The following is a 15,000-nucleotide window of genomic DNA, read 5'->3' on the forward strand; positions in this document are numbered from 1 at the left end:
AAACAAACAGTGATTAGCACGAGCACATTCCAGAACCTTCCGTAATATTAACCGCTTGCATTGATGCATCGGTCGATGAAAGAAAGCCGCCTCATTAGGTTCTCATCTCATAACGAGAAGCGACAGTACACAAAGTCTGCATCTGAAATGTTTGTGGACAATTTAAACAAAGATTAGTGGAGTGGTGATCGTTGTTATAATTCGGTCGAGCGATTTCCCGAGGAATGTTCGAGCCGATCGCAGGAGTGTCGAGTACACGTAAACAAAATCACAGCCGAAGCAAAACATTTCACTTTCAAAAAGATCCTTTACTAAGTCCATCCGCTTCGATCACTAATGTTTGGTCTTGTGGAGAGTAAACAAATCGGCGCGTGTTTTTCCTGTTAGCCTTCCCCAGTGTGGCGTGTTTTGTTTTTCACCTATGCCACCAATGATTTGTCATCTTGTCCTTACAGCTTTACAGTCATCTTTTTGAGGTATATTGCGAGTGGCACATTGTATGAGATCTCCTCTCTGTAATGAAGCGGTTACATTTGGAGTGAGATCATTTCAGGCCCTTGTCACTACGCTTCGCTTCAGATCGGATATTAGCATCAGCTGAAAAGTGTTTGGCCAGCTGCTGGAACAAGGGGACTGGGAGAGGAAGAAAGCACCTCAGAGAAGACTTTTCATCAGGAGGTTCACCTTTCCCAGCACACTACCATTTTTTAAATCCAGATCCCAAAGAGGACGAGGCCTTCAGAGGCTCCAGTCCTGTTTACAATCTGAAAAAAAAATTGAATCCGGTCTGAGATGTCGAGGAGGCGCGGCCTTGGCTTCACTCGCCAGTGAAAAGGCACATGTGGAAGGAGTTCTCTGTTTCGCAGGTTACCCAAGTGTTTCAATTCCCCGGGGAAAGCAATCAAGGCATCCGGATGCTCCTGACTTACCCTGCGACGGAGAAGCTTATGCAGGTGCAGCTAAGAACGAGTCGGCCGTGTGCAGAGGCCCTACTGAAGTCACACTCCTGCTCCGTGTGGAAAGAAAGTCTGCTCCCATTATTGTTTTGCGGCATCGGTTGGCCAGAGCAGGTTTAGCTCGTCTCAGTGGCCACTGGAGGACAAGAACCCTGATATCACAGTAATAAATAAAAAAAAAAGCCACATCTCATGAATGTGGGACGTCTCTTTTTACATTCTATACAATCGCAACATAGTTTAAAATCTGAAATCTGTTTCCCTTACAATGAACAAGTTCCAGAGCTAAGGGGAAAAATATCTTAACGTGCTCAGGGACCTCAGTGATGGCAGGTGTGTCTGTCATAAAAACCTGAAAACTGTGGAAATGTTGAAAGAGCTAGAGTGTGAAGCATTGGCCCAGCAAACTGAAGTCTTGCTTATATAAAATGCAACAGCCTCTGTAACATTAGCTGAAAGCAGGCATGCATTAAGTCTAATGCATAATGCATGCCTCACACATGTTGCCTTAAGACAGGGTGGCACGGAGCGGGGCGACGAAAACCCGAGTCGGGATAGAGTTCTCTTTCTGAAGCCAGTGCATACATTAAAATTAATGGCACGGGGATCACTTTTCACCTCGGGTTATCCCTCTATAGCTGAGGATTGTTATTCTCAAAGCCAACGTAAGAAGATCCTAAAATAAAATTCTTGTCCTCGTCAGATGTTTATGCACAGTGCACACAGACATCCCTCCCGATTCAGCGGAAAAGCCTGGGTTTAATGCGAACCGTACCGACTCCTCGAACACACTCTATTGTTCGCTAGCGTTAATGTAATTAGCCATAAAGACTTCAGATGGACTGCGGTCATGGCTCTCGTCCACTCGAGGATGCAGTTCCAGCCGTCTACCACCATATCACAAAGCAATGCAGCATTTAAAAGATGAGAGGAACATTCTTCCAGACATTTGTGGATGTCTGAGAGCACGCCAGTTGAACCTTCAGCATTGAATGTACTGTTCAGACACCATTTATACATGTGCATGTGTGTTCAGTAATGTTTTCTGAAAAACATCTGTATTAATTTTGATCAACTTGTATGAAATGGGCGTGTCATCATAATGCCACAGTAACACAATGCCTACATTGATCCATGCGTTCACTAAAGAGGGTGTGGCTGCGCGTGATCATTAGCAAATCACATGACCATGTAGTATCGGGTTCTAGGAATTCTATACTTCCAGTCAATCGAATGAATCTTATCTAAGCTTCGGCCCTTTGCGGAAGCTAAATTTGTGCAGCTTGTTTTAAAAAGACAACAACAGGTAGTTAAAAGAGTGATGGTGTATATAAATATCCTGTATGTGTAAGAGAGGATCTGACCCTCAGATGCTAAGACACGTGGCATGGTGGGCTTCTTCTCAAGCTGTAGGCAAGATGGATAAATTGAAGTTCCTTTAAAGGATCTTGAAATTTACTGACCCCCGTCTCCCCGTCTGTATTTAGCCCTCACTTTCACTCGCCCTTTCCCACTGTTCTCTCGCTCACTCTGCACGAGGGGTGATAATGGGACACATTCGGTCGGCGGCTCGGCAGCTCAGCTTTTAATGCACCCAAGCATTGTGGAGGATTACAGAGGCGCCGGGACACGCCGCTCGTTTACTGAGCTACAGCAGAGACTCGCCGAGAACAACGGCAAATCTAATTATTAGACCACCGGTGACAGACGCCTGCACACACACACACACACACACACACACACACACACACGGAGCTCTGTGATTGTAATTCCACCTGACGAGCTGCTCAGAGTCTTTACTGCGCTACCAAAAAGGCCCCGAGCAAGAATTCAAATTCATCAACCCTATAAAACACAGCTGTGTGCAACATCTGTAAACCATCTGAACATCATCATAATCACCATCGTTATTAAGTCTTAATATACATGCACTATAAATGAAGTTAAACAACAGAAGCCCCATTAACATTTCATAAACACCATCCAAAGGACTTTCTAGAAACATTAAAAAAAAAAAAAAAAAAAAACAGCTAAATTATGTAACATAAGTACAAACACTGGGTCAAACACTGAAACTCAAAACCAAAACCTGCTGATGAAATACCCAACAAACATCACCTATTCTTAACACAAAATAACTAAACACCTCCACCAGCATTCCTCAAACACCAACACACAACATTCTTTATTCTGTAATCCAACAAACATTGAACTCTTGAACTAAATGCCAACAATCGCCTCGTTGTAAAGTTCCAGAAACTAGAGAGTATTAGGTCAGTGAGTATTAGGTCAGTGAGTATTAGGTCAGAGAGTATTAGGTCAGAGAGTATTAGGTTAGAGAGTATTAGGTCAGAGAGTATTAGGTTAGAGAGTATTAGGTTAGAGAATATTAGGTTAGAGAGTAACCTAATGTGATAGTGATTATAAGGTCAGCAAGCATTAGTGGTCCACAGTGCCACCTGTTGGATGATGGTGCCTCTCTGTAGGGTCACAAGGTGTCAGACCCACTGATGAACCCTGGGAGAGTAACACTAGACTCTTTTAACCCCAGGGAAGAGAAACTCAACACCGACAGGGGACACACTAGGGCCGAATCAGCCTGTTAACACCATGCCAACAACCTCACACATCCATCTTACCCTCTCAGCAAGCAGCAGCTGAGCCAGACTTAAAACAATATAAATAAATGTAAAAATCGGATGTGTGATGAAGCGAAAAGGGTGTGATCCTGGGGAGTGTTAGCGAGAGATGGTATAATAACGACAGATAAAAAAATAATACCTTATAATACAATGTGCAACTCTTTTTCCTGGCTCTGGTTATCCAGAGGGTCATTTGGCTTTCCCAGGCCGAGGAAACTCTTTCGCCCAATAATCATGCTAATGATAATAAAATAACAACGCACAACCTTGTGCTCATTCGTGGCTCTCTCTTTGAGCAGAACTGCCAAATTAAACCGTTAAATCCCGACTGTCCGTTAAGCGCCAAGCGTCTGAGGCCGTGTTTTATTATCGCGGAATAAAATGCGTAGCGGGGCAGTTTACGACGGGGGCCGTTATGTTTCTGGAGCAAAGATGAGTTTCCATAAGGGAAAAGAGAAAGGGGGGAAAAAAAGGGGGGAAAAGAGAAGAGCCAAGCAGCCCCACTCCCTCATTTGCCTTAATGCCCCCTCAGCTGCTTTTACCGACAGGGCAATTGGAGTCGCTGCTCTAATAGAGGTGCTTTACTACTGCGCAAGGGGTTTCGGAGGAAAAAAAGGTTAAAGGTCGAGCCATGAGCATTCCCGTCTGCTTCCCTTGGCAACACAAGTGCGTTTTTTCCTCACCGGGAAAAAAGATGCCTAATAAATTGTTCAGCCTAAATTTGAATCGTGTAAAATCCTGAGAAAAATGTTTTGAAACAGAAAGAGTGGAAAACAGACATGCAGCAAGCGAGCGGTTGATCACCTTGGGTTCAAGACGCTTCTGTATCGTGGTTTGGGAAAGGTACGCGAGGAATGTGCCTGGGATTGACACCTACAGCCGCACAGCGTGTTTACGTTGCTGCAGCTGATGATAGCAGTGCTACAGACAGCATGTGATTGTGTGTAATTACAGCCTGGACCACCGCGTGTGCAGAAAGCAGGACAGGGTTTTTCTTTTTCTCTCTTCTGTCTTTGGCATCGCAGGGTTGTTTTTTCCCTGCATCTCTGTACGAGGCTCAAAGAGTCATCCTTCATCACACCCTTCTTACTCTTTCCCGTCTCAGACAAAACACACTCGTCCTTTTAACGCCACACGGGGATGAAGCAGTGGCGGTGACTGACGTGGCGATTAGAGCTTCATAAACGCAGCTGAAAACATTTTTCTTTTGGAATACAGAGTGGGAAAATGTACACCAGTCCTCCGAGACAAAAGAAAACAAGACACAAATGACTTGAAAGAGAAAGAAAGAAATAAGATAAAAAACAAATGACAGAAAGAAAGAACGAAAAAAAGAACGAACGAAAAGGAAGGTGCTTTATACTTGTCACATGTACTTTAGAGCACAGTGAAATTATTTTTCCGCATAACGCAGTGATGTTAGGAAGCTGGGGTCAGAGCACAGGGTCAGCAATAATACAGCACCCCTGAAGCACAGAGGGTTAAGAGCCTTGCTTTAGGGCTCAAGGGTGCAAGCTTGGCAGTACTGGGGCTTGAACCCACGACCTTCTGATTAGCAACATGGAGCCTTAACCACTGAGCTTCCATATCCCCTGAACGTTCCCCTGAAAGTTCCATTTAAAATTCCCCTAAATGAATAAATAAAAGTGACAAAAACAAAGTTTTAAAACAGGGAGTTTATCAGACAGAGAGATCAGATTGAAAGCAAACAGCATGAAAAAAATCAGACTGAAATAGATCAGATATATAGGTCAGACTGGGACAAGAGATCAAAGTAAGAAAGAGATGATTAAATTGAGGTAGCTCGGACTGACAGGCAGGTCAGACAGGTATATGAGGTTCTGAATGAGTTGTAAACTTTCTCATGGTGAAACTCTTTACAGTTAAATGACTGCTACTGCCAATTAACTAACACCAATTCCTCTAGGACTGTGAGTGTGTGTGTGTGTGTGTGTGTGTGTGTGTGTTTCTTTTCCCAGCAGGCGGCTGGCCATTTTAAAGCTTGCTGGTGTTTATTTAACAGCCACTTTCATTAACCACTCAACTGTAAAACCATTACTGAGAAACCCCGAAGAGAAAAAAAGAAGGGGAGAGAAAGAAAGAATGAAAGAGAAAGGGAGAGATAGAGAAAAGAAAATGAGAAAAAAATAAATCTGCAGCAGATGGTATGTGTATAGTTCATCTGCATGCAGGATGATTTAGCTCTGCACTTCCTCACACGTGTGTGTGTGTGTGTGTGTGTGTGTGTGTGTGTGTGTGTGTGTGTGTGAGTGAGAGAGAGAAGTTGTAAGTTATCTGTGACATTTTAAAGAGGAAAAGTCCAGCGCTCAGGGCTTTAGGGTGAATTAACAAGAACAACAGTTTTACACACACACACACACACACACACACACACACACACACACACACACTGCTCAATTCACAGCAATCATTCAGTCAACAAATGATGATGATGATGATGATGATGATGATGATGCACACTCTAGAAATCAGACGGAACCCACACCATACTCTTAACACACAGGGTTAACATGCTGAGACAGCACACAGCACAACCATCAATTCATAGATAATTGAGACTAACAGTGTAGTTAGTGAGTACATCTCAAACACGGTGAGTCAGTGAGAGAAGGAGAGAAGTGTTTAAATATTGTAATAGAATAAAGTGAAAGTTTTGCTGCAGTAAGGAACAGATCATCAGTGTAACTCAGTGTAAAGTTTTGGTTGCACAGCACAGTGTGAGAGATACACCACTGACATGGAGAAAAGCTCGGGTTCATAAAGGGAGACTCATGTAGGCTGAGCCTGAATGGGAGAAAACTTTTAGCACGTTTTTTTTTCCAGGTCTGCTCTGGACGTGGGCTTTACTGGGAGTTGGGTTTCAAATGGAAATAAAGATTCTGTGTGAGTGTAATTAGACTCAGAGCACTGCGTTCCAGTGTCCTGAGAAACATCAACACCGTATCACAACTCGTTTATTACTTAATAAACACCACAAGACAGAGCTAAAGACATTCTCGAGTATAAATCAGAACCGGCTCAAAGACTCGTGGAGGATGATTATCTGGTGGAACAAAACAGAGGAAAATATTCCAGAGCCATTACATTCAATAACATAGAGCAACAGCAAAGTGTTTCCCGCTGTCATAATGAAGTGTGGAGCCATGGTGGGTCTGAAACACGCATACACAAACACACACACACTCGTGCTTTTATTAGCCACTCCTAACAAAGGTGTGTATTAAAAGTGGAATTAGAGGCTGAAGCGGAGACTCTAAAAAATACTTTTTTTAATGTAATATATTTATGTTATTTTCTCCTGAAACTTATAAAATAACTATTTATATTTGATTACTTTAAATAAACTTGTGATAGAAGAGTATCTGTGAGAGTGAAAGGGAAAGTTTATAGGACTGTGGTGAGACCTGAGATGTTGTATGGATTAGAGACAGTGGTATTGAGTAAAAGACAGGAGGTGGAGCTGGAGGTAGCAGAGCTGAAGATGTTGAGATGTTCATTGGGAGTGACGACGATGGACAGGATTGGAAATGAGTTTATTAGAGGGACAGCGCATATGTGGGACGTTTTGGAGACATGGTGAGGGAGGTGAGATTGAGATGGTTTGGACATGTGCAGAGGAGAATGGTGAGGATGGAGACACCAGGAAGGAGGAAAAGAGGAAGGCCAAGGAGGAGGTTTATGGATGTGGTGAGGGAAGACATGCAGGTAGTTGGGGTAAAAGAGGCAGATGTGGAGGACAGGGGGGGTATGGAGACAGAGGATCCGCTGTGGCGACTTCTAATGGGAGCAGCCGAAAGAAGAAGAAGATATAAACTTTAGGACACTTTTTTTTAGGTTATTTTAATTCATTTTATTTATTTCTGTTGTATTTTTTTTTTTTTTTTCGATAAAGGTTTTACTGTATGTAATTAATTTTCCTAGAAATTTTATCTGAATGTATTTATTTAATAATGAAAAGGTGATCTGTATCTAACAAATATATAAATTGTCACCAAGTGTTGTCATGTACAGTATTAATCATTATGCAGATAATTTATTTCTACTATCACACAGATGTTGTTCAGTGTTTAGCTTTATTTTATGTAAAGTCATTTGTATAGGTGTGTTTGTTCTAGTTAGTTTTGTGTTGGTTTGTGTAGCACCACCCTGGTCCTGGAGGAGCGCTGTCTGGTTTCACTCTGTACTGTACTGTATACGGCTGAAATGACCCCAAAGCCACCTGACTTGAAACCAGCAGTTTAAGTTTCCACCATTTTCTGAGGTTTTGCCTAATTAGGTTTTATTTTAAAGAGCAGTCGTAAGTAAAATATGAGCAATAATTTAAAGAGGAATAAAAAAAGCACAGCCTGGTGTGGGTTTTTCAGCTCAGAGTTCTGATTTGCTGATCTTTTTATGAGGACGCTTTAATGAGTGCATGCTTTCCATACACGTGTCAATACACATAAGCCAAAAAAACACACTTGTGGTGAAAGCCCAGGTACTCCCTGCTCCAATCACTACCCCCCCAACCCAACACACACACACACACACACACACACACACACACACACACACACACACACACAGCGGCGTTCTCTCTGCGGTGTGTTTAACTTTCCGCCCGTTTACCACGAAACCGTGGAAATTCAATTAGACCACTTTAGTGTTTCATAAAGCAAGAGGAGGAATGCTCATAAACCCCGCCTCCTGTTATCCATCCATCTCCATCTCTCCATCTCTACTTCTTTCTCTGCATGCCACAGGACAGAGGAGGACATTTCTACTGCTCCACAGACTCTCGTAAATCAGAAGGACTTGGCCTAGCTCCTGGCTGACAGAGTGGCCGCTCGGTTTCCTTCTACGGATCCCTGCTAATACAGTGCGCACACGCACACACATCCACCTACCCACCCACACCCATACACACACAAATGTATACATACACACACACTGTGCATTTCCTGCAGAGGGAATAGATGAAGTAACTTTACCAAAATCCCAAAACATTAAATGTTCAGTGATTGATTACAGCATGAGCTTTCACAAGGTACTAGGACATTACAGAATAAATTTGAGCCAGTTGCCTCTGCCAGGGGGTTACAAACGAGAATGTCAACTAAATTTAAACAGTGTTGGGGTAAAGGTCATTTGCTCTCCTTCTCTACTTTGTCTTTTTTTTTTATTTGTAAATTAAGTTTCTTTTCATATTTATTTTCATTTCTCCTGTTTTGCCCTTATTTCTATTTCAAAAACAATATATTTCCTCTATTTCTGACATTTTGATTTAAAAAAAGAGAAACACTTTTTGATTTGTGTAGTTTTTCCTCTCTTCCTACACACGCACGCACGCACGCACACGCACACTCCAAACTCCATTCTACACACCAGGTGTTACAAATAATGTGCACTAATGAAGTGCGCACAACATCTATCACAGTGAAACATCAACTCACACACACACATACTGTTAAACACTTTCTCTAACACACTTTCACACACTACACACCTCATTTAACCTCTGTTAATTGTGTGCGTGTGTGTGTGTGTGTGTGTGTGTGTGTGTGCGCTTCTTCTACACCTGTCTCAATGTCTGTTTTGCTCCCCATCTCTAAAGACAGAAGCAATGTAATGTAAAAACCCCACATGAGCGCTTACATCCCAAAAGTAAAGAAGAGAGGATGAGGTGGAGAAGACCCAAATCGTTTCTATAGTTATGTCTCACTCTGTTTTTGACGCGTTTGGTAAAAACGTGTCTCTCTGCACTATCAATCACGCTCGGCTCAAATCCAACTCTCACATTTTTCTTATTTCTGTTTAGCAAGGAACAAATACTGCCCTAGCCTAGCGATGTTGTTTATGCTCGTTGCTATGGTTATTGTACGACACAATAACGAGCTGCGATGCTAGCTGGCCAATCAGAAAGTCAGCTATAGTCTTAAATATAAACAGTATGTTATTACATAAACATCAACATGAAAACAGAAGCTAATAGAATGAAGAACATTCTACTGTGTGTGTGTGTGTGTGTGTGTGTGTGTGTGTGTGTGCGTGTGCATATGGTTTCCATCCCACAGCAGCCGAATGAGCTAATAGTCAAGGATTTGTTCACTGCCAAGTACGTTTCACCGTGTGTGTGTGTGTGTGTGTGTGTGTGTGTGTGTGTGTGTGAGACTACTTCAAAGATGGTTCATTAAACACACAGTCCCAAACGTGCACAGTGAAGAGGAAGTGCAGACCATTAACACACACACACACACACACACACACACACACACACACACACACACACACACACACACACACACACAGGACCACTAAATAAAATGGCATGACACACTCGATGTTTACAACTTGACGTGAAGCCTGCTGTATGTCTTCAAGAAGACGTGTGTGTGTGTGTGTGTGTTTTACCTGAGCAATGTTTTTGTTGAGCAGGTAAACGCCGTACTCGAAGTGGAATCTCTCCCCACGTGGGTAAAGAGGGAACCTAAAACACACACACACACACACACACACACACACACACACACACACATGATTTAATTTACTTATTTAATATAATCTAGTGGATTAATAAAGAGGTGTGGCCTCTGTGTCAGTCTAAGTAAAAAAAAGGTGTGGCAAATAAGGTGCTGTGTAAGTCTGGGATGTGACATTAGGTTAACGGTTAACAGTGTTCTCCTGTGAAGTTCAGGATGAAGACAAACAGAGCAGCTTTAATGCACTAGAGTCAGTGCTAAGCCATGATAAGATCTACAAAAGATGGAGTGATAGAGAAGAAAGAGGAAAAGCACTAACACAAGTTCACACCTAACACAGTCATTGTGCTCTGATCAGAAAACAGCTCTCTAGGGTCCTAAATGTGCAGCCTATAAAGGCAGAATGAGTAGGAAATCCATCCTGATCAGGAAGCAGCTCTCCTTCCCTCAAAAGCATCTCTTATTTCTCTCTGCTTAAGTTGATGGAAAAAAAACAGCTGTCACTGTACTGATGTTTAGAGATGGTTCTCATGCAGCAGTGTGTCCATCAGCTAGTTATTTTTCACTCCTGATAAAATGGATCAGTTCAGAGTGAGAAGTACAATAAGGGCCGCACTAAAGAGGGCCAACACTCTGGACTCGATTACCCACAAGACATCTGGATCACATCTCAGTGGAGAGGGAGAGAGAGAGAGAGATAGAGACACAACAAGAGAGGGAGAGTAGGAATATAGAGCAACATGTGGCTAAAGCCCACTGCACTGCAAGAATGTAGGGGGGGGAATGGGCAGTGAGCAAGAAACTCCCCGGATTCCACACAAGGGTACGTTAAGGAAAGAGAGGGTAGGGTATGTACTGTATGTATATGTGTGTGTGTGTGTGTGTGTGTGTGTGTGTGTGTGTGTCATTTATTACTACTACACAAGAAAAAAAAAACAGAGAGGAAGACGCAGATGTCTGCTGCACAGCTTTCTGTTTTTTTATTTTTTTTTGGTTTATGAGCCTATATTGAAGATAGAGCTCTGTGGATAGTCATAAAAAAAAATGTTTAAATCTGGAATCGACTTCATAAAATATAACACCACTCTGGTGATTTGTGTGGGCTGAGCCTGTGCAAGCTTCTCCCAGTTAAGCCCCACCTACATTAGAACTCACAGGTGAGTGAATTTTTCCATTCTGAATTTCATTTTAACGTGTTCAGTAATGGTGTTCATGATAAAAAGGTGAAAGAAATAAAGAAAAAGAACGACTGTCCCGTCTTCAGGAAGGAGAGAAATCCTGATAAATCCCGACTAAAAGCTTCTCAGAGGAGCAGAGCCGGCGCATGCATCACCCTTGCGCCGTTATCAGCAGCCTTACAGACACCAATCAGCTCACACTTCACTTGTACTCGTGAGCTGCGCCTCCCTGACAGCTTAACGAGCCACAGACGGGGTGTGTGGCGTCCTCACACACATCGTTACAGACGCTGCATACACACACACTCAGCCAGAGAAAGAGAGAACCCAAACACTGCCTGGGAGGGGGGGTTAAAGGTCATTCTAACACTCAGGCCTGATCCCTGACACCTGACAGGGGATAAGAAACAAAATCCTGCTTCACCCCTACACTTCCTTGATTGGTATAATCCACCTCAGGACTAGGGAGAGAAGCATGGTGGAGAGAGGGAGACAGAGACAGGATTTTTGCTATATAAATCTATATTTTCCAATATAAATGTACAATTATTTGTCATGCCAATGAAGTACATCAAAACTAAAACTGATACCTGAATGAAAGAGAGAGAGAGAGAGAGATAGAGAGAGAGAGAGAAAGAGAGAGAGAGAGAGAAAAGAAGAGAGCAAGAGTAACAGACAGATAAAGGCATTTAGATAATTAGTTGGTCAGACTGTTTTTCTCTTTGGCACTAAGGAGGCCACTTTAATGCATCACTTCTAAGCATTCAGGTTCTGCTCACAACCACCTGATCAATCCACACACACACACACACACAGCACACACACAAGCACACACACACACACACAAGCACACACAAGCACACACACAAGCACACACACAAGCACACACACAAGCACACACACACACACATACCTGCACCGGACAGCCACTAGCTTTCACACCTCTTTCTGTCACACTCACGAACATTAAGCACAAACAGCAGGCTTACTATTACAAACATACACAAAGACACACACACACACACACACACACACACACAGCTGGTTCTATTGGTGCTTTGTGTCTACATACACATCTCAAAACATTTACACACACACACACACACACACACACTCACACGTGTGCACATACAGGTTATACAGTCAGACAATAAATATTTCAGACTCAGGTTGTGTAACTCAGTATCAGTTCCATTCGGCCGAGTTGGAGGGTTTAGTCCACACTGATTCTCTTCATCACACTCGTAATCATGACTCGCGATCAGACCCATCTGTTCAATAACATTCCACTTCCACATGGCCAGATCTGGTCTGATTTGGGTCTGGTTCTGATTCGGAACAAATGAATCATCCAGTGCAGAAGAATGATGGGCAAATAAATAGAAACAAGTAATCAAGGTGAGGGAGTCAATAAATAATTGATTTAGTGAGTAAATAAAGTAGTTAATCAGAGAGTACTGTGTTTGCGTGTCTTAGCGAAAAAGCACAGGGCATTAAATACCCCGATGATACACACCATGACTCTGATGAATTGTTTAATTCATCACTGGGAGAAATAGAGTGCACACCTCCGACACCGCGACCCTAATTACACACGCCACAATTTAACGACATGTTCATTAAGGGGCTTTTCAGCATGAGAAGGTGTGGAATGTGAAGTCTATGGTTGGTAGAACGTGTAATCAGAGTGCAGATGCTTGCGTGCTTTACGCACTGCACCGACACTCACCGAGGCAGACGTCTGAACGGAGAAAATGTGGGCAGAGGGGTAATTACAGCCCCACGCGTGGGCATTAAAATTTACATCTCCGGAACCAAAAGGGCAAATATGATGAGTTGTGTATCGGTTTCCATGGCAACCACATCATCACATACACATCTAAATACAAGCACGCAATCAAAACAGGGCAGAACAGCATGCAGACCTTTTTATTAGTGAATAAAAAAAAAGATCAAAATAACCATGAGGGCTTGGTTTATTCCTCTTCGTTCTACGAGGTTTCATCAAGGCTTCCTTAAGGGAGTTTATTTATTTACCTAATGACCATGCGGATCCGCACAAGATGAAAGATTAAAGGCCACCAAGCTGTCGTAACCTTGTTAACACACTCGCACACCTCAGAGAGCAAAACACAGCTGTACATCTTATCGCTTTTGGGTTATCACTCAGGGTCGACCGATTAGAGACGATTTAAGCCTGTTCCCCAGACTTTTTTGAGGCTACAACACTTTGCATAAACGTTTGATGTTACAGGTGAGGTCACTCCTGAGAACTCAATTGGGCCGCAGTAAATCTGCTGAAGTGGGACAGACAGATAAAAGCAAAATAACAGAGTGCTGGATGAAAGAATGGACGTGGAGAAAAGACGGAGTGGGAAAGATGAAAGAGAAATGCCTGTGTTGTGTAAGATGTGTTCAACTTGTGCCCACATGGACAGGTGGACGTGAATTACATATGCATGAACACGCGCACACCCACATGTGAGGTATAAGCTGCCAAATATAAAACAGAAACTTTTGGACATTAAATACGCATTGACTTTCAACTGATAATAAATGTCACTGCTTCATGCAAAAAAGGAGTGTGCGTTACATAAAAAAGACAAAAGGCAAAAATGAAATGAACGAGTGACTTTGTAAATCAACAAAAAGACAAGCCAAGAAAAACATAAACCAAATCATTGAGTCATTGTCAGTGAGTTAGAGAACAGTGGAGGTTTGTGTGATTAGCCTGAGGAAACTCTTACTCTCTTTCCTTCTCGCTGAGCTTGTCAGTGATGGTGTCTCGGACGGATGAGCGAGAGCCTCGGTGCACGATGGGATACCTGAGCGGAATCTGCAGGAAGCAGGAAATCATCAGCACCAGGTGTGCCGTGTAGCCGAGGGCGACTGCCACACTTCCATCATCCTTTACTGCAGAGAGAAATTACAATACAGAAAAAGTTTGTTAAACTAAATGAACGTTTTATATGATTGTCACTACAGTTTCAGCACATTACGTCAGTGTGAAATTCAGGATGCAACCTGACTCCAAAAACCTCCAGAATTTCAACCCAGATCCTGCAGAGATTCAAAATCAGACTTTTCTGGAACAAGATATTGGCACACTATATAATGTAGAAATATGTTTCCTCTTTAGGATACAAGTGTGACATTTGGAGCGAAGCCTGATATCCAACCTTTAATTTCAGTCCTCCAGAGTTTAAAGTATAAAGTGTAAGTATGATTTCTGAAAAGTACACTTTTTACAATCCTAACTTCATATTTTTTCTGAAACGCAGCAGGTCAGCCAGTTCGTGTTGCTGATTTCAGCTAGCACGACGTCAGCGTACAGAAACTCAGCCTGCGTAACTCGCTCCTCTAAACAGGTGTGATGCCAAACACCTGAGGCTAATGTTGGGGTTTAGCAACCTGTAATCAAACAGCATGCACTTCCAATATAATGACATACAATTTAAACACACACGATCACATGACCTCCTGGGCGACTGCTTTTTGAACAGAAAATTCAGTGTTTGGTTGTTTTTTATCTCTGGAATGTTTAATCCGGATTCAGAGGGACACGTAACAATGTTCTCAGATTGTATGTAATAAAACAAAAAGTAATTTCCCTTTTGCTAAAGAACACAGCAGTTTTATTACCCGTCTCCAGCATCAACACGCCTTTATTTTGACCACACACACACACTCACACACAGGATTAGATCACTAATTTACAGGCTGCATCATCTTAGTTAAAATAAAC

At 42.5% G+C, this 15,000-nt stretch overlaps 1 protein-coding gene across 3 annotated transcripts in view; it reads right to left on the reverse strand.

The window, feature by feature from the left end:
* uvrag (UV radiation resistance associated gene) overlaps positions 1-15,000 on the reverse strand; it is a 43,785-nt gene that overhangs the window by 9,309 nt on the left and 19,476 nt on the right. For all 3 annotated transcript variants that reach the window (XR_006927409.1, XR_006927408.1, XM_046862004.1), the window contains exons 12-13: positions 14,003-14,168; positions 10,010-10,085 (exon numbers count right to left, since the gene is read on the reverse strand). Coding sequence is in view for 1 of the 3 variants with exons in the window: in XM_046862004.1 (XP_046717960.1) it covers positions 10,010-10,085; positions 14,003-14,168 (242 nt within the window). In the remaining 2 variants the exon portion in view is untranslated. The remainder of the gene's footprint in view (positions 1-10,009; positions 10,086-14,002; positions 14,169-15,000) is intronic.

Source organism: Silurus meridionalis, chromosome 11, assembly GCF_014805685.1.
Source record: "Silurus meridionalis isolate SWU-2019-XX chromosome 11, ASM1480568v1, whole genome shotgun sequence".
Classification (NCBI taxonomy): domain Eukaryota; kingdom Metazoa; phylum Chordata; class Actinopteri; order Siluriformes; family Siluridae; genus Silurus; species Silurus meridionalis.